The 20,544-nt window shown below is 37.1% G+C and overlaps 2 protein-coding genes across 2 annotated transcripts in view; one reads left to right on the forward strand and one right to left on the reverse strand.

Moving 5' to 3' along the window:
* Positions 1 to 571: 571 nt before the first annotated feature.
* Positions 572 to 5,836, forward strand: LOC128989342 (uncharacterized). Its single transcript, XM_054411224.1, has one exon. The coding sequence runs from the start codon at positions 572 to 574 to the stop codon at positions 5,834 to 5,836; it is 5,265 nt and encodes a 1,754-aa protein (XP_054267199.1).
* Positions 5,837 to 9,314: 3,478 nt separating this feature from the next.
* LOC128989343 (uncharacterized) overlaps positions 9,315 to 20,544 on the reverse strand; it is a 30,082-nt gene continuing 18,852 nt past the window's right edge. Inside the window, exons 7-16 of the mRNA XM_054411225.1 lie at positions 18,138 to 20,300; positions 17,607 to 17,810; positions 16,452 to 16,619; positions 15,505 to 15,640; positions 14,930 to 15,037; positions 14,207 to 14,317; positions 13,107 to 13,271; positions 12,072 to 12,358; positions 11,209 to 11,378; positions 9,315 to 10,530 (exon numbers count right to left, since the gene is read on the reverse strand). Of these exons, the coding sequence (XP_054267200.1) occupies positions 10,264 to 10,530; positions 11,209 to 11,378; positions 12,072 to 12,358; positions 13,107 to 13,271; positions 14,207 to 14,317; positions 14,930 to 15,037; positions 15,505 to 15,640; positions 16,452 to 16,619; positions 17,607 to 17,810; positions 18,138 to 20,300 (3,779 nt within the window). The 3' untranslated portion in view covers positions 9,315 to 10,263. The remainder of the gene's footprint in view (positions 10,531 to 11,208; positions 11,379 to 12,071; positions 12,359 to 13,106; positions 13,272 to 14,206; positions 14,318 to 14,929; positions 15,038 to 15,504; positions 15,641 to 16,451; positions 16,620 to 17,606; positions 17,811 to 18,137; positions 20,301 to 20,544) is intronic.

Here is a 20,544-nt window from a genome sequence, read left to right on the forward strand (position 1 = left end):
AAATGTAAATTAAAATATACTTTTGAAAAAATATTGAAGGTCATTTTTAAATTGTCAAAGTAAGGTTAATTGTATTTGAAGGTTATTGTAGATTACAGTTGAAAATTTGTTTGTTTAAAGATAGTTATCATATAAAATATTTGGTATTCATTTTGTCTTAGATTAAATTAGATATTTAATCGTAAAACGCTCATACATTTCTCCAGAATTGGATTTGTGATTTATTAATATTTTTAAGAGTTATTAGGGTTGTTTAGAGAATTTAATCTGAAAATATTTTCTTATGCCAAATAGTTTCTTAACACAAATAAATATTGCTGATTTATATTCTACAATCTTGTTTTATGTGCTGCTGTAATATTATATACAAGCTTTATTGAATAATTTTGCAAATCATGATGTGAATTTTTTGATCTACTTTCATTCTGAATTAGTGGTATTCTTTGTTGATTTTTTTACTGTCTTGAAGTATATAGTACTTGTCATGTTCATATTTTTGTAAAGATTGCTCAAACATTTGTGCCTTTGATTATTTAAATTTTCTCTTGGTATTCAATTTCTGAGGGGGAAAATGAATGCAGAAGATTTTAAGCGTAAGGTTTCTGCCTTAAAGAGAAAATTATCAGATAGTGCTAAGGAAGTCCAAACTATTAATGAGAAGGGTAGGGCAGCTCTCAAAGATCCTGCTCAAGTAAACTTATTCAAGGGTATGTTTAAGGTGTTAGAGAAATATTTTTCCAAATTTGAAACTCTCTGGGATGAACTTATTGACCTACATGAAGATGAAGGAAAAATCTCAGAATTTCCTGTCGAAGCAGATCTGACTATGCAAACCAAGGCCAAACGTTATTACTACGAGGCACACACAAGCTATGAGGCACTTATGGCTCTTGTTCAGACAACATCACCTCCCTCACGCCAAAGCATTAATCCTAATGAATCAGTTGTATCATCTGAAAACAGATCAAATAAAATTTTACCTCGGATCAATCTGCCCCACTTCAATGGACAAATTACAAACTGGCCTAAATTCCGTGATGCATTCTTATCAATTATTCATAATGATGCTTTATTGACTAAAATGGAGAAATTCCATTACCTGGTTTCCTCACTTGTAGGCACAGCTTCTGCAGTTATAAGTAACTTGCCATTAATAGAAGACAATTATGACTTGGCATGGAAGGCATTGAATGACACGTTTAATAATAAACGTATGCTAGCCTCTAACTATTTAAATCAGCTCATCCAGTTTAAGCCACAGCAAGGCAAGCCTACCATTGATTCTCTACAGAACTTTGTATCACAAGTTTCAGACAATATTGCAGCATTTAAACCGCTAAAAATTCCAAATGAAGCAGATTTTGTATTGTTTCATATTGCTGTTCGATTATTAGATTCTGCGACCAGAGAACAGTTTGAACTTCAACACAAAGATAAAGATTTTCCTGTCTTTGATGATCTTACAAAGTTTCTACGGGAACGATGCCTAGCATTACAGCTCGCCCTTGGAAATTCTCATCAATCCTCACATGACAATAACTCTGCGAAGCCTAGTGGCGTTATTAAAGGATATAATACTAGATCTTCTAGCCGTGGTATGCGAGCTACACTCCTGGCTAACTCACCAGGAAATAACATGCAATCGAAAGATAACAATAAAGGTTTCACATGCTTTCTATGCAACAGTGGTAGTCATACACTCTGGAGATGTAAAGATTTTATGAATGCAACAGTTGATGAGCGACACAAGATGTTAAGAAATTGGCATGGATGTAAAAATTGCTTGTATGCCAACCACACTATAGGGAAGTGTAACTCAAAGTGGACTTGTAAATTTTGCAAGAAGAGACACCACTCGTTACTACATATTCCAACCTCAACTGATGAAGAATCGAAAGATAATGCTACTAGTGCACCAACTTCGTCTTTGACTGCAACTCTTCCTCAACATAGCAACATATTGCTGGGTACTGTTGTTGCTGAGATAAAAGATGCTTCAGGAAGATTTCAATCCATACGTCTAGTTATAGACTCAGGAAGTCAACATTCCTTCATAACTCACAAATGCCTCACCAAACTTGGTTTATCGACAACTCCTTATCCAAAGAAGATATCGGCTATTGGCCAGACCATATTTGATGGTGCAAAAGGCAAGGCACTTTGTCATCTGAAGCCAAAAAATCAGGAAACCCCTATCCTCAAAACAGAAGCTGTTGTGATCAACAATATTACTTCATACCTACCCAACTTCACTATGCCTTCTAACTTATGGTCGGAATATACCAAATTTGAACTAGCAGACCCTAAGTTTTGGGAACCTGGACCTATTGAGTTTTTATTGGGCTCTGACTTGTTTCCAGATGTTTGGCTTGGATCTTCGATTACTCTTCATGAAAACCAACCCAAGCTGTTTGCATCAGTCTTTGGCTACATTGCTATTGGGAGAGTTCTTGACTGTCAATCATCCGCTAGTATGAATGCTTCTTTCTTCACCCTTGCTTATGATAAAGATGACATTCATAATCAGCTGCAACGATTTTGGGAACTCGAGGAACCTGCTTCTATCCCAGTCCAAGAAAACCCAGAAGATTTAGCTTGTGAAAAGCATTTTACGGAGACTCACTACAGACTTGAGAGCGGCCAGTACGTTGTTGGCCTACCGTTTAAAATTGAGCCAAAGCATCTTGGTGACTCTGAAAGAAATTCTCGGAAAAGACTATACAGTCTAGAAACAAAACTGACAAAGAATTCTCTACTTAAGTCTGAATACTGCAATTTCATGAAAGAATACCTTGAACTGGAACACATGAGCCCCACATCATCTACTTCAAAATATGTGATCCCGCACCATTCTGTTACTAAAGAAGATCGCTCACAGATTAAGCTCAGAGTAGTATTTGATGCTTCTTCCCTTACTGACTCTAACACGTCTCTAAACAACCATCTTATGATAGGCCCAAAGTTACAGCAAGACATAAAAAGTATCTTGACAAGATTTAGGATGTATCCAGTAGTTTTTGTGGCTGATATAATAAAAATGTACAGGCAGATTTTAGTTCATCCCTCTGATAGGGTATATCAACACATTTTCTGGAGATTTGATCCTTCTGAAGCTATTCAGAAATATGAACTGAATACAGTAACGTATGGTACTACCTCTGCACCTTTTTTAGCCTTGAGAGTCATGAAACAGCTAGCAACCGATGAAGGGACTGACTATCCACATGCAGCAAAGGCTATTCTTCAAGACATGTATGTCGACGATCTTGTCACCGGTGCTTCTACTGTTGATGAAGCCTTGAAACTCAAGGATGAAGTAATCAATCTTTTACACAAAGGTCATTTTGGTCTAAGTAAATGGGCCAGTAACTCTCAGGAAATTTTAAATGCAATCAATCCTTCAAAACATATCAAACAGATCAACCTCTCATCTAGTGAAGATTCAAATGTCAAGATCCTAGGACTTCAATGGAACCCTTCAAGCGACACGTTTGCATACCAGATTGAACAATTTACCCCTGTGTTTACTAAAAGGGCCATCCTATCAGCTGTGGCAAAGATTTTTGATCCTCTAGGATTCGTTTCTCCTGTGATAATGATTGCAAAGTGCATAATACAAAGCCTTTGGAAACTGAAGCTGGACTGGGATTCGGAAATCCCAACTAACTTGAAGACTCTATGGAATGACTTGACTACTCAGCTAGAGAACCTGCAACATCTTAGTATTCCAAGATTTGTAACATCTGACAAACCATACAAATTGCAAATAGTAGGATTTGCTGATGCTTCCGAAAAAGGATATTGTGCTGCACTGTATCTGAGAGTTATTAGTGACAAAATAACTACAAACCTTCTAACAGCCAAAACTAAGTTAGCCCCAATCAAGACCCTGTCTATCCCACGCTTAGAGTTGTGTGGAGCCTACCTGCTTGCAACAATGTTCCACTCAGTTATGGAAACCCTCAGCCAATTTGCCAGTAATCAGTTTCAGAAGCCTATTTTCTTCACTGATTCTTCAATTGTCTTAGGATGGCTGAATACACCAACTTACAAGCTTAAAGTTTTTGTAGCAAACAGGGTTGCACATATCTTGGAACATACACCTGTTTCATCGTGGAGACATATTAAATCAGAGGAAAATCCTAGTGACCATGGTTCTAGAGGACTTTTACCAGATAAACTAACTAACTGTGATCTATGGTGGCATGGCCCTAAGTGGATGAATATGCCTGAAGATAAATGGCCAGAGTCTACAGTACAGTTCCAGCAGCAGCCCCTACCTGAAGTGAAAGCTGAACCACAAGTGCTTGTCTCAAATAGTACTGAGCCAGAGCTTATCAAGATGATGGAAAACTATTCTTCATACTACAAACTTTTACGTGTAATATCTTGGATCAGAAGATTTATCTACAATTGTCAAGCTAAACTACACAGTACTAGTCGTCTTAAAGGACCCCTTCAGCCTAAGGAAATTCAAGAGTCCTTACTATCCTGCATCAAGAAAATTCAATCACACTTTTTCTCTATTGATGGCGACAGAAGATGTGCAACTGCTGTCCTCCATAAGTTTCATAAACTAACCCCTTTCTTTGACAAATTGGGGATTCTCAGGGTGGGCGGCAGGCTAAATAATGCAGCTATCCCAGAAGATCAAAGACACCCAATCCTTCTGACAAAGTGTCATTTCACCTTATTGTTGGTAGATTATTACTACAAAATCTACCTACACCCAGGACCCAACTTGCTTCAAGCTCTGATTCAATTACGATTTTGGATACCATCACTGAGAAATATTGTCCGTCAGCGAACCTTCAAATGTCTAAGGTGCTTCAAGCTAAAGGCTGAAACCTTTGCCCCGATGATGGCTGATCTTCCATCGCCACGAGTGAATGTAAGCCGAGCATTTTTACATGTTGGTGTTGACTTTGCTGGACCTTTGACTATGAGAGAGTCGTTAAGAAGAAAAGCAACCACTGCCAAGACTTACATCTGTGTTTTTGTCTGCATGGCTACTAAAGCTTTGCATTTAGAGCTGGTAACCGCACTCTCGACAGATGCCTTTATGGCTGCTTTCAGACGTTTTATTTCTAGAAGAGGTCTTCCTGAACAAGTGTATTCCGACTGTGGAACCAACTTCAGAGGAGCAGCTAATCGTCTTCGAGAGTTAGGAATATGGTATTCCAATCAGACTACACAAGAAGAAATTCTACAGCAAACTACTAAACTGGATGTAAAATGGAATTTCAATCCTCCCTACTCCCCACACTTTGGTGGACTGTGGGAGTCGGCAGTTAAATCAACAAAGACACATTTGAGGAAGATAGCTGGAGAAACTGCTTTGACTTATGAAGAGTGGTCAACCTTGCTCACCCAAGTAGAAGCAGTTCTGAATTCAAGACCACTTTGTCCTTTGTCAGCTAGTCCAGAAGAAACTAATTTTCTTTCTCCAGGACACTTTCTTGTTGGATGTCCTCTTGTTGCTCCTCCCGAACCTTCTCTTCTTGATCTTCGAGAAAACGTCCTTACAAGATGGCAACTAGTCCACAAGATGGTTCAACATTTTTGGAAGAGGTGGCGAGTGGAATACTTGAACATCCTGCAAGCGAGAGGAAAATGGACAAGATCTTCTACAAACCCTAAAATCGGAGACTTGGTTCTTCTTAAGGATCAAAATGTACCTATCTTGCAGTGGCCTCTTGGAAGAATCATCAAGACTCACCCAGGCAGTGATGGAATTGTTCGAGTGATGACTGTCAAGACCAGTGACTCTGAATTCCAACGTCCAGCTGTGAAATTGGTACCTCTTCTTTCAATCAATTCTGACCCTTTTAAGTAAGATGCTAGAAATTTCCTTTGAAATTTCGGTGGGCGGTATGTTTGAGCATTCTCAAATTAGGTCTAAACTTAAATTTATTTTAAATAAAATAATACTTGTTTTGTCATTTAAATAATAGATATTTAAATGTTTTGTGTGTAAATAAATAACTGCTCTTTTTTTTGTTCAATTCAGAATAATATTTTAAGTGAGTTCATAAAATAAAATTGTATTAAGTTAAGCCAGACAGAGAGAGAGAGAGAGATAGGCAGACAATGCAGAGGAATGTGCTGCGTATCCTGCTTATCAGTTCCAGCCGACATGATATAGACTGAACAGTTTTTTTTCCTGTACACTGCTCCAACTCACTCAGTTACTATGCAGTCTTCATGTGAATCAAACATTGAGGGTCTCTGAATCCCTCTAATTATTTTACCATGGGTCTCAGTATCCCATATTAAATCATCAATTATTGACTCTATTGTTTCTACAGAAGTTTTATTTAACCGTGAGGAACATTCACCAGAAGTTTGTGTGCACACAGTGTTATATTTTATTTTCTCAAGAAGTGTTAATCTCCATTACTTGGTATTAACGAACATTCGATAATTTCTTCTCTTCGAGGTCGTGAGTACATCTCTACACATCATTCCTCTCTGTCTATTTCAATTTGGACTTAAATATCTCAGCAAGAGAATAGTTTTGATTTTAATATTTTTATTGTAAAGGGTTAATTTAATTTTGTATTATTATAATATTTTCTGAACTCAAATGAATTTATTATTTTTCCAGTAGTAACTAACTGCTTAGACAGATCAATAAACTTCCTTTCTACTATATTAACAAATATCTATTGAACCAGCAATTATTCAGTTTGGTAGCAAAGTCAGGAATTTAATTTTTAATTCCCCTTTGTTCAAACAAGGCGAGCTGTCCGGAGTGTGAAAACTGTTTATGACAATTAGATTAAGTTATCTGCCTTCCTAAAATGATATGGGAAGGGAGGAAAACGGGTCCGCTACGTAGGAAATGGTGAAGGACGTAGTAAAGGCAAGCAGTCCGGACTGTGGGAACTGTTTTTGACGATTAGATTTAGGTATCTGCGTGTCTAAAGTTCTATAGGAATTGAGGAAAACGGGTCCGAGACGTAGGAAGTGGTGAAGGAAGTAGTCAAGGCGAGCTGTCCGGACTGTGGGAACTGTTTATGACGATTAGATTTAGGTATCTGCGTTCCTAAAGTTCTATAGGAATTGAGAAAAACGGGTCCGAGACGTAGGAAGTGGTGAAGGAAGTAGTCAAGGCGAGCTGTCTGGAGTGTGTGAACTGTTTATAACGATTATATTAAGTTATCTGCAATCCTTAAATGCTATTGGAAGGGAAGGAAACAGGTCCGCGACGTAGGAAGTGGTGAAGGAAGTAGTCAAGGCGAGCTGTCTGGAGTGTGGAAATTGTTTATGACGATTAGATTTAGGTATCTGCATTCCTAAAATTATATGGGAAGGGAGGAAAACGGGTCCACGAGGTGAAGGAAGTAGTCAAGGTCTGGAGCGTGGGAACTGTTTATGACGATTAGATTAAGGTATCTGCAATCCTAACATTTTATTGGAAGGGAAGGAAACAGGTCCGCGACGTAGGAAGTGGTGAAGGAAGTAGTCAAGGTGAGCTGTCCGTAGTGTGGAAACTGTTTATGACGATTATTAGGTTAAAGTATCTACAACCCTAAAATGCTATGGGAAGGAAGAAAACAGGTCCGTGACGTAGGAAGTGGTGAAGGAAGTAGTAAAGGCGAGCTGTCCGGAGTGTGGGAACTGTTTATGACGATTAGATTAAGGTATCTGCAATCCTAAAATTTTATTGGAAGGGAAGGAAACAGGTCCGCGACGTAGGAAGTGGTGAAGGAAGTAGTCAAGGCGAGCTGTCCGGAGTGTGGGAACTGTTTATGACGATTAGATTAAGGTATCTACTATCCTAAAATGCTATTGGAAGGAAAGGAAACAGGTCCGCGACGTAGGAAGTGGTGTAGGAAGTAGTAAAGGCGAGCTGTCCGGAGTGTGGGAACTGTTTGTGACAATTAGATTAAGGTATCTACAATCTTAAAATTCCATCGGAAGAGAGGGAAACAGGTCCGCGACGTAAGAAGAGGTGAAGGAAGTAGTAAAGGCTAGCAGTGCAGAGTGTGGGGAATGCTTGTGGTACTGTAATTTGATTAACGTATCTAAAATACTAAAATGCTATGGACTGTGATGAAAACAGTTCTACGATGTAGGAAGTGAATTAGGAAACAGTAAAGTATGAGCATAGTGTGAAAACCGTCTGTGGCAGTTACATTAATGTATCTTTAATCCTAAAATGCTATGAGAAGGGAAGGAAACAGGCCCCACGACGTAAGAAGTGGTAAAGGAAGTAGTAAACGCTGGCAGTGCAGAGTGGGGGAATCGTTTGGGCAGTTAGATAAATGTAACTTATACTTAAATGCTATGAGAAGGGAAGGAAAGAGGTCTATGATGGTCTATGATGGAAAGAGGTAGTTAATGGTGAAGGAAGTAGTAAGGCTTGCAGTGCAGAGTGTGGGAACTGTCTTTGGCAATTACATTAATGTATTTGCAATCCTAAAATGCTATGGGAAGAGAGGGAAACAGGCCCACGACGTAGGGGGTGGTGAAGGAAGTAGAAAAGGTGAGCAGTGTTGAGTGTGGGAATGGATTACAGTATCTGCAATGCTAAAATGCTATGGGAAGAGACTGTAGACTTTAGGTTAAAATGATTACGAAGCAAGCATCGATAGATATTTCGATACATGCAATCGTATACGATAGAAATTTACAACTGAGTTGACAACAGCTGATTTTTACTCCATAGAGGCTAAAAACGATTTTTACTCCCTAAAGAGTAAAAATTCTACTTTGAACCCGCAACGCATGCATTAAAAACTACTGTTTTTACTGCAGTATGACAAAAACAATATAATATGAACGCTTGATGACTCCGCTCAATTTTGTGGATGCCTCTGCAAACGCCACCTAGTGTTAATTTTAATTATAAAACCGGCAAAAAATTTAACAAGGGAATGAATTGTATAGTTCTAGCCATGAGTAAAGCAAGTATCTTAAACTTATGTTACCTTAAACAGCCAATAAGGAATTAAAAACTCAACTGAAGAAAATGTTTAAGTTTATTTTGATGATATAAATAACATGATATGGACTAATTCGATATGTACAAATATGAATTTACAAGTATCTATGAGCACTGTCACAACATACATGAGCTTACAACTTTGACAAGTAAAAAGATATAAACATAAGAAATCTTAACTAATACAGATCACAATAAATCAAAGTTGTAACTCTTAATTATGTAATATGCAAGGTACTCAATTAATATAAGTTAAAGTGAGGATTGTCCAAACCAATATAATAGTTTGGCCAATTTGTCACAATATAAATATAAACCACACTTAAAATTTTTTTCCAAATTTTTTTATAAAACTTGTAGGCTATTTATAATATTTCCGATTTCCTGAGTAAGTTATCGGACAAAAATTAACAAACAAAGAAAGATTTTAATTTAATTCATTAACATTTTGAGAAAAATACAAAAACCAATACTTTCTCAAACGGGGTTGGTTTATGTATTTTCCAACAGTTGTGAACCCAAGGCCAAAATGTTCCCCTCCCCTAAACCACTATGTACCTGAGAAAGGAAAACAAATGTTTGAAAATAGTCTTAGGCTCCATGTTCTGATTCAGAATAGCCTAGTTTCTGTTGATAATATTTTACATTTTCCCATACATTCAAAATGTTGAAAACATTTTTAAATTCTGTACAAAAAACTATTTCATGTTAACCAAATGTGGCACCGGAAGACCTCAGTAACGACAGTAATGTAAAACATGTATGAATGCAGCATTTTACAAAGCAGAATCAGGGGTTTCCCAAATAAATTTGTACGATATATCACAAAAACTATAAGATATCATTTAAAAAATACAATGAATCATTTGGATGTTACAATCATTTTTCTTCACTCACACTACATAAGTTAATGCAATCATTGATTTTCGAATACTGAAGTAGATAGATATCTCGTCTATGTTGTCCAGCTGCAGCTAATTTTTCATCCAAATTCAACATAGTTTAATGAGCCACTCACATAATGTGCTATTGTCGAAATTATATTTTCTACCATAGTTTTTGAGACTATGATAAGTTATGTGACATTTTAAAGCTGATATAGTGTACAAGAAATCATCCTTGTAGTTTTTGTGTGGATGACAAAATCTTACAGTAACAAGTTGACATCAACACTCTACAATTCATACGTCGTTGGCTCAGTTTAACTCATTAGAATGGGATTGTTCTATCTATGATCTACCTACAGTCACTGAAATTCAGTTACACAGCACAAGTTTATCTTACAATCGAGACAATTCAGAATTGAGCATGTTTCACCAGCAGTCTTTTTCATCGCTGCCGTCACTGCACTCCATGAAGCCATTGCAGATCCGAGCGGAAGGCAAACACTCTCCGAGGGGACAGCGGTGTCCGTGGCAGGTGGTGTTGCGCCGAGGAGTCAATGCATCGTCTGCTGACATGCTGGAGTGGACCCATGAAATGTAGTTGGCCACCTTGGTATACACTCCAGGCCTGTTTGCTCTAGCACAGCCGTATCCGTTGCTCGTCACTCCCATCAAAGACCAATGACCATCGTTCTCCTGTGGGATGAACATGAAGTAAGTATTGCCATTGACACACCATACAACACTAGTAGTGTTATATAGTCAATGGTATTGCTGAGTTAATTGTATTACAGAGGAATTATTGATGTTTCTCATTAATGTTAATGGTTTTAAATTACGTGAACAAAGTGGTTGGTAACCAATTCAACAATTAATTGTTTGGAACGATTCTAATATTATTTATGACAAACGGTTCTTGAGTGTAGAACTTTTCAGCTCCGTGTACTCTAAAAAACCTCGCTGAGCTTATCAAATTTTCAGTCTAAAACTGTCCAGAAGAAAGAACTTGAAGAAAAAACTACTGATTGGATCTGTAACCTTTAATTAATTGGTATTAAGAAAGGAAATAAAATAATTTCTTTGTATTCCATGAGATATTTCCAGTGAGGAACTAATACAGCAGAAAAGAATGATATGATAAAGAATCCATTATCCAGTAAAACTCCTTACTACGCAAACAAGAACGCTTGAATTTTATACTTTCAAACCCAAGGAAGAGGTTGAAAGGAAACAATAAATTTAAAAAGATCAAACTGAAAACTTATCATTGTTATGACTTTTATTGCAGCCCCCTACTTTGTTCTTTTGTACTCTCGATAACACTGAAACCTTATATCAACTAAGCTAACTTTATTTTCTTTGTTCCGAGCATACCTGACACATGAGCGGCCCACCAGAGTCTCCCAAACACGCGTCTCTTCCTCCACGATCATAACCAGCACAGAACATATTCTCCGTCACTTTGTACAGAGGCAAGAACAACGTCCGCTTGCGACATTCCGACGTAGATATCACCGGCAACTGGACCTCTTGTAGTGTGTCCGCTAGAATAAATAGGTTACGAAATCGTAAGTATAAGGTTCCATAAAACTTTGTACTTTAAAAGATTGGTGTCTGTGTAGTGTACTTTAAACATTTAAAAATGACTACTAATACAACACAACCAACGGTTGTATTCATGTAACTGGTTAATTCTAAATGTTTTGGTAAATGCTCTAAATTATTACAGTAGTATCATTTTATATTTTCAAATAAAGGCACATCAGGCTAAAAAATAGAGTTTCCAAGGGATGGTTCCGATATAGCAATCCTCTGCCTGTGATAAAAAGTATCTGGCTTTGTATACAAGATGGAATGAGTTACACCATTATTTTTACACTTATCTGCCAAACAACCTTTAAAGTAACACAAAACTACAGTAGTTATATTCTTATATTAATGTTTTCATTTTGGTTAGACAAATGAAAAGTTAAAGATTAAATAATAACTAATAATAGATCTTATTAAGGTTCTGGCAATAAAAGAACCAAATACTAAAAATATAGTGTGTTGGTCATAGTCCAAAGTACAGTCAAACTACTAATGTTGGGTGCGTCCATCAAATAATTTCAATTACTATTCTGTACAAATACGCCAAAAGTAGCATTTTTGTATGGCTTACCAATTTCATCCAAAGAAAATTTACATTTGTTTCTTGGTTTAAATATCAGAAAGCTCTGAAGAAAAATAAAACTTACGGAAAATCCGGCCGACTTCAAATAGCTGTCCCCATCCGATGACGGTGCACATGGTGCCGTCGCTCGGGGCTACGTTAGGTTGCGGCAGACAGATTGGGCGAACGTAGTCAGTTAGCGTGACTGGCTCGCGCAGCTGCAGCAGAGAGATGTCGTTGATGAAGCCAGCGTCCACGTAGTGAGGGTGTAGCAAGATACGAGACACAACTCTAAGCTGCTCGTATGGTGAGGGGAGGTTGGTACCTCTGCGTAGCGCTCCTAGCCGAGCCACCCAGTGGTCGTCAAGCGCACTGGTGACATTTATAGGTTAGGTACATGCAGAGTAAAGCCACAAATGTATAGGGTCCAAAAAAGAGTATTAGTTGATCGGGCATGTATAATGAATTTTTAGTAGAGCCATTGACACAGATGAATATGAGCCTTTCATAAAGTTTACACCTTTTGAAATTCTAATCCTCCATTAGCTTTTCATTTTATGGCGCTTTAGTTTCAAACCAGTTTTTCTTTCAGCTAGAAATGATTAGAAAGTATCTAATGTACCTATAAGAAAGAAAATTGAAATTCCCATCAGCATTCTCTGTCGACACATTAACTCATAATTTTATTCCCAAAACTGCTTACAACTTAAATATGGGAATTCACAACAGTCTATGTTTGGTCAAAGGATTCTACAACCTTTAGGCATTTTTTAGTGAATCAAAGTTCACTCCAACACTAAAAACATTATGCACCACTCTGAAATCATACAGGTCTACTGCAAATTGCTGATGTACCTTGTTACAATGATAACATTTCCGAATATGTCTGTTCTATACTGCTATAGTTTGTTCAAGAGGTTTGAGTAAAAAAGCTACTAAGTAGAAACCTAGACACCCCCTTAAGAGAAGCGATTCTTTTCTAAGCAGAAAACAGGGTTATTTCACCTGAACAATATCTCATGTGCTCAGTATTCAGTGAATCAAATCTTCTAGGTGTTAAAACTACTCTTTAAAGGCAATTGCTTTAAAAACACTCAATTGCATTCCGTCCAAAACTCACTGGTAGAAGCAGTGGCCGGCGCTGAGCAGCCAGCGGTCTGAGATGAGCGTTGCGCCGCACTGGAACTCTCCTTCCTTGTACAGGGCGGCCAGCCAAGGCCACGACCCAGGGCCAGCGTTACCCCCACCTACAATCCTGGAGTGGCGGGACCCTCCTCTCTTGGATCTGTTAGGAGTAAAAAGAGTTCAGAGAATCTGAGTGGAAACTGCAGGAAGAAGAAAGGACTAAGCAAGATATCTGGATGAGAATGACGGTGAGGAGGGAACTCAGGGAAGAAAGAAAGATCTAAGAAAGATTAAGAATAATGGTGTAGAACAGGGGAAGAATACTGGAGTGGAACCTAAGGGAATATATCTTGATGAGGAGACAGAGGAATTAGAGAAGAAAGAAGGACTTGGGGAGAGATTAAGAGTATAGCACAAAAAGAGTGGGGTAGAGGGTATTTGTTACAGCCCTATGTTCCCTTCAGGTTAGAAGAAATAGGTACAGTAGACTCTCAGTAATCCAGCAAATATATGATCGTGATACTGTCGGATAAGTTAAAATGCCGGATTACTGGAATGTAATCATTAAAAGCACTTAAAATGCACAAAACAAGAGTTTTCTTGTACCAAAACAATTAATATAAGTAGGAATGGGTTGATTATCGATACCACCGATACTTGGACGTTGGTATCCGTATCGGAAAAATCATCAAAAGTCGATACCAATACCCGACATGTCTGTAATGATCGTGCGATTGGAAAAAGTGTTCACTCTTATTTTGGCATTGGAAACATAAAAAAGGATACTAACAACCCAACTTTTCATTCAAATCAAGATTTCGCTTTTAATTGTTTAGCTGAAGATGTTATCACATTATTTAATATATTGTGTACCATTTTATTGAAAAATTACTTAACTAATCATAATTTATACCAACTTCAGTATCTCAGGTGCATATTGTCGTTTATCATTTACTTAGTCCCCAGAGTAAAATGTCTTGTATAAAATTGAAATATTTTATTTCCTAGAAGTCACATAGGTAAGTAAATCTCCAATAAAAAAGTTTAAAACTATTATAAAAATTGTAAAAGCGTGAAATAGTTTGAAGGACTCACCTCTCCCATGGTCTGTGGGCCTGTGGTCTAACTCCACATTCCAGACTGCCACAAGACACGTGAACCACCTTCCTTTGAGAACAGGTTGTGTTTCCAAATGTTAGGCCTAACCTGTTGACAAAACTATTACGTTTAAAACAAGAAAATAACGTGGTAAAAAACTGTGTTTTTTGTTTGTAATTATTTTAATTAATTATTTTACCTAACCTGCCATGTTAAACGCCATGTCGTGATGTATACAACTTCTTTACTTCACGAGTGAAGTAGAGTTTCAAAAACTCACTCGGTGAAGTACCTAATGAAACCCATTCAAATAACATTGAGTGCTCAACTTAATAAAATATACCTCTATGGAGCCGACGACGTCCAACCCTAGAAATCAGCTGTGCGCTTGAATGTTATTGTTATGCTTTAAAGTATTTTCCTAACCTAGCTTTTGTTTGTAAAAGAACGTTACTGTTAGAAGATGAGTGAAATGGATAATGAAAAATATTGTATGTAACCCCCTGTATATTGTAGGGTCAGGTAAAATCTTGTACGTTACATGTTAAGCAAGAGCGTGTTTACATCACTTAGGTGAATTATGCAACTTGCTTCCGCTCTTTGCACAACATTCACCTGCGTGGTGTAAAAACGCTCTTACTACACTTGTAACGTAAATAGCTAGGCCTATTATAAATATCATGAAGGAGTTTATTAGGTCGTTACACCACAATTCCTTACCTGGACTGGATTGCAGCTGAATCTTTGGAGTATGTCAGTTCGTAGAATTTGTTTGCATGAACTCCCTCAGTGGTTGTGTCATTGATATGTTCTATGCCCTCAAAAGTTCTAAAAACATTTAAAAAACATTATTTAAATGATTTAGGAAATGTATATATCCTCTTTTATCCTATGTTAGTTTATTTGTTCATTCTAATGCATATTTTTTCAATGCCAGATTCATTTTTGCACATACACCAATGAGGATTGACTAATATTGAAAAAATTCCAAAAATCAAAGCAGTTTCTCTTGTGTAAAATTCCAAGTTGTTCTATCAATTCCACAAAGTATTTTAGCTTAATAACATACTAAAATAGTAAATTAAAAAATAACAAATAATTTACCAAATGAAAACCTAATTTTTATTAATTATTACCTTTTACATAGTCTTTCTTTCATTTCTCTGACACTTGTGTTTTTTAATCCAATAAACAAAAACAACATCTCATTAATGAGGGTACAATCTCAAGAAACTTGTTTATGATTTTTGTTAATACATTTGAATTTGAGCCGTAATAAACAAAAGGACGAGTACCTGAATGTCATTGTCTTGCACACAACACGACCCAAATCTTCCAGCGTCCATCGCGATTTGAAAATTGAGTTTAAATCATCAAAGTTCTGGGTGCACAGTTTGCCCCACTGACCTTCTTTCCTGATCATCAGGGTTCCTGCAATGAACAAAGACTCAATTATTCACATGTTTTAATGTGAATAGTTGTAATAATAATATGCAAATTTAATTACACTTGTTAAGGTGTAAGGTGTTAAGGGGTTTTACATGCAGTTCAAAAAACCTTTTTTACAACTTTTGTTTTTAAATAACAGCTTTTTATTGACAACTTACTTGTGATAACGGGTTAAAGTAGAAAACCTCGTCTTGGTCTATGAAAAATCCACCGTTCTGATTAAATTGGATCTTAAACTATTCATTTTCAGGTGTTTGATTTCCCTGTCAATTCGATATCAAAACTAACCCACTAATGTGATTTGAGTCCTCAGCAAAAACAATCTACTTCTCAAACTTAAACATTGTGGAGGTTTTGATATTGTTCTTATTTAAATTTAATTTATTGAGAATATAATTTGAACCTGAAACTCACTACTCAGACAATTCTATTGAGATTCCGTCCTTCACGCCATCATTCCATCCCATTCATAAAACACCACCATTTATTAGGTTCGTTATTATAGTCTGTTCATACCAATTACAGTTTTGCCGTTTTAATTCAGAGAAAATGTATAAGCTCTTTGAAAGTTTAAAAATCCAATCCAGCAATAATTATAGTCAGGCATCAATTTAATAACCAGGCTGTAGACTCGGTTATAGTTGATCTGAAAGCTGCACAATATCATTCTATTTTCACTTATTTTAAACATATAAGCATATTGTGACATCTTAATAAAAATGATCCATCATAAATAATCTCAACGACCTGCCCAAAATTGCATTACAAACTTCTATACAATACAACAATTTACCTGAGGTGTGATACTTAATGTTGTCAGCCTGAGATATATCCGGGGCGATGGACACGCAGTTCTTCTCATCGTCTCCGTTAGGACAATCCGGATGTCCGTTGCACACTCGCTCCTGATCAATACAGACCCGAGAGTTGCTGCAGACGTACTGACCACTCGTACACCAATCTGTGCAAACGTATCAGATGGATTAGAAATACTTATCATAAGGATGATTGACAAAGAGGTACAACTCTGATTGCATTGTTCAGAATTCAAGATTTTTTTTAAGTAAATGTAGAGCACAAGTTTAACAGGGTAGCCAAGTTTACAGCCTTTTGTTTTGTTGATAAGGAAGGTGGAAATTTTCAAATTTAGCTACTTATTTTTTTGTGATTTTTAAGACAGTCTGAGTTTTAAAGGTTTATAGTAATATTGATGGCTAGTTTTTAACACGTTCGCTGCGGGCCATAAAACAGCAGGCGTAGCCCCAGTGCGGCGCAGCCCGCAGCGTCGAACAAACCCGATTGCCGCGTTATTGGCTCTCATATTTCTGTATGACGAATAGCAAATAACGTGCGGTGATGTCCTGCTTTATAACAAGAGTCGACGTGGTTCGCTAAACACTCACAGATAGCAGCACTGCTTGGAACGTAGCCGGTCCCATAGTATTGCCAATTTGAGGGAGAAAGACGGGACAACTAGTTGATTTTTAAGTTTGCCAGACAGGGATTTTATGGGGAAATTTTACTACCAACCTACAACACAAGAAAAAGCAAGTCACCCACTACACGCTAACGTGGTATAGGTCCGCCTTCGACCGACACTAGAGCAAAAACTATGATATACGAAAGGCATTGCCGAGCGTATCCCATCGGTTACGGCAGCACCTGAACAGCGCTCGACCCGTATCCTATCGGATACGCCCGCAGTGAACGTGTTAAATGGCTTAGAGCTCATAAAAATTAAATGATGGATAAGTTGAATGATTATAAATAGGAACTGTCACAGATTTTATTACTTGCTGTTAGTTTTGACAGAACTATCACTTGCTTCACTGATGTTTAATCAGTCGAAAAACCTACTTCTTTTGACTCAAGACCTCAATCGGAAGTTGACTAAAATTATGAGACGCCTTGAAACCAAATAAAAACTTGCATTTAACTCTTATCTTACCACAATTGTTTTCGTCAGAGAAATCCCAGCAATCTACAACACCGTCGCATATTTTTCTCGTCAAGTATTGAGCTCGTAAGAAGTCTGCGCAGGAACAGTTTTTCTCATCAGTTCCATCGGCACAGTCAACCAGATGATTGCATCTTGATAGAGAACTGATACATTCTCCACTACCACATCTCATCTTTGTGTTTCCAGTACATTCTACAAATTATACATAAAAACTGAAAAGTCATCGATTGATGCATTACTATCTTTACTAAACATCTTCAAAACTAGGAGGATATGCAAGAATTTGTATACATTTAGAACAATATTTGTGTGATCCCCTGATATTTTATTATATATTTCTACCTTTCTTTTTGATCACTTTTACATTAATTAAGTTTTGTCTGATTTGTTTCATGCTGCTTTTAAACCAATTGTACAACGTATCTTTATTAGAAATGTTGAAGGTATCTTTATGATAAGTTAAATCTGTTAGTTTCGTTCGATATTAAAGTTTAATCATTAGTACAGTAAAATACTAACCCACAGTTTGATTCCTTGTGCTGTTTGATTTTGTAAGTTCATTATTGGTTGGAGAACTAGATGCCTTGTTGTACACCTTTGTTAACATCAGGAAACCATCCTTGTTCAATTTGTAGTTTGGCGAAGTTTTGTTGGACGCTTCACTGTTTCCATTTTTCACATAGCTATTTGATAAACCCAATCCTTGAGAATTCAGTGAACTTTTATTCTGGTGTTTCAAGTAGTAAAAAATTAAATCTGGTTTCATATCTACAAGAGATGAATTTTTGAACAAATTATTTTTACTATCTGCTGTATTTTGGCCAAACTTCCTATTCAGTGCAATACTGGGGTCATCATTTTCACTAAGATTTTGGTTTTGAAAGTCGGTAATTTTAAGATCTTGCTCTAAAGAAGAGTCCACAAGATCCGCACTATCTGGTGATGTGAGATTGTAAATAATTTTTTCAAGAACATCTTGGATTTTTACATCCTTCAATTTTACAATGCCTTCTTGACTATGGGAGATAACTTTTGAATTGTTTCTATCTTCATTTATTTTTCCATCAACAGAGACTTCATCAATGTTTCCTTTCAAATCTATCTTTAAGGGAACTCCACCAATCAGGAATGTTGGAGACATTTTTGACTGACGATTATTTCTAAAAGTCATTTCTGTAGGGTTTGATTCTATTTTAACATATTTTTCATGGTGTAAACTGCCTGAAGGATTAGTTTCTTTAGGATTGTTTTGATACAGTGACACAGTCTCCAAATGTTCTGTGCTTGGATTTGCAAGTTGAATGTACGTCAGATCTTCAGGCTGTGTACTGGTCTCAGAGTCTTCGGAGGGTTCAGTGTTACTAGATATCTTGTATTGTTCTTTTATGTTCACCTCCCTTTCCATTGCTGTTGAAGCCTCAGTATCGATTTCAATGGCGGTTTTTTCAAATACCGTTGTGTCGGTTTCTTCGTCAATTTGTTCAGTGCTTGTTGAAACATTTGTGTTTGAGTTTTCATCAACTGATCCAGAGTTAACCTTTACTGCTAATTTACGGTGTATGATTTTTGGCATGTCTTGTATTACTTCAATTAGTCTATCACCTATCTCCGAAGATGAGGTCGGTGAAGGGCGAGGGCGTATTTGTTTTTTCATATCCAAGTTGGATCGGGCAGGTAACAGTGTCACTGGGACATCATCTGTTTTGGAATTCAATGATTTCAAACTGTAGGATCTTAGCAGTGCATCCAAATTATGAAATTGCTGAATTATCGGGAGATCAGGAAGTATTCCACTCGAGGGTGAAACATTTTCTCTTGGTTCACTGCCATCCTTATGCTTGATAAAAATATTACGAAATTGTTCATAGTGGTTTTTCTCGTTGTTCTCATCCTCTGTGTTTAAAACAAATGACACTTTGTTGTCTGACCGTGGACCGAATGTTTCCTTACCGATGCTGCTCACTGGTCTTATGGGAGAAGACAAACTGGAACTACTTATTGGGTTAGCCAGGTTTAAATACTGTTTTTGTGTACTTTCCTCTTTTACAAGATTTGGTTTGGAAGGGATGGACGACGCAAGGTCATCAGGATCCAAAACCACTTCAACCACTCCGACGCCTCCTGAACTGTAGTCTTCAGTCACAAGTGGCCTTCTCTCTGGATATCTCGTGAAGTTCTCAGGCAGGACGGGTTTCCACGGTTCTTCCACCCCTTGGAATATGTAAGGCAGTAAAGTTATGAGATCGGTTTCATCCTGACCCAAAGTTGGCTCTATTATTTCAGGAATGGCTGTCGAAGTTGATTCTACTCTAGCTTTGTGCTTCAGCAAGGCGTGCAGTGCTGGACTATGTTGATAAAAATCAATCGATGATGTTACATTATTTCTAGAATTTTTATTAATAGTTTGGCTTGTTTGATATTCTTGACTAGAAGATTTCTGAGTTGTTTGCGATGATTTTGTCGTTTGATCAGGCTCAGACAGTTTGAATGAACCGCCAATTACCCCTTCGGTTGTGGATGTTGTCTTTGGTATTTGCGGTTGACTAACAGGAGGGTTTGTGTAGTGTGAAGTTATTATTTTTGGAGGACTTTTTCTTAAGAGTCCGTTGTGTATTTCTAGACTTAGATTTTTGTTTTCTAGGTCACCCAGCATCTGAGATTGACTTGCATTTTCTCCTACTCCTGAAACAAAATAAATCTAGGCTTACATAAATATCTATGGGTCAATAATAATGGTTGTTTGCTAAGCATACTTGAACAGTTTTACTGTGACAAATCTATAAGTGAAATACATTAAAATTCTGAAATAATATTTGGTAATATGTTTACAAAATTATTTTTTTAAGACGTACATGTTTTAATATTACCTCTGCTAAAATAATCTCCATCTGTTAATCTGTCTGTTGTGCCCAAAGAATTGATTTAC

Source organism: Macrosteles quadrilineatus, unplaced genomic scaffold (genome assembly GCF_028750875.1).
Source record: "Macrosteles quadrilineatus isolate MER2022 unplaced genomic scaffold, UCM_ALF_1.0 Scaffold_3__2_contigs__length_128488019, whole genome shotgun sequence".
In the NCBI taxonomy this organism is placed as follows: Eukaryota; Metazoa; Arthropoda; class Insecta; order Hemiptera; family Cicadellidae; genus Macrosteles; species Macrosteles quadrilineatus.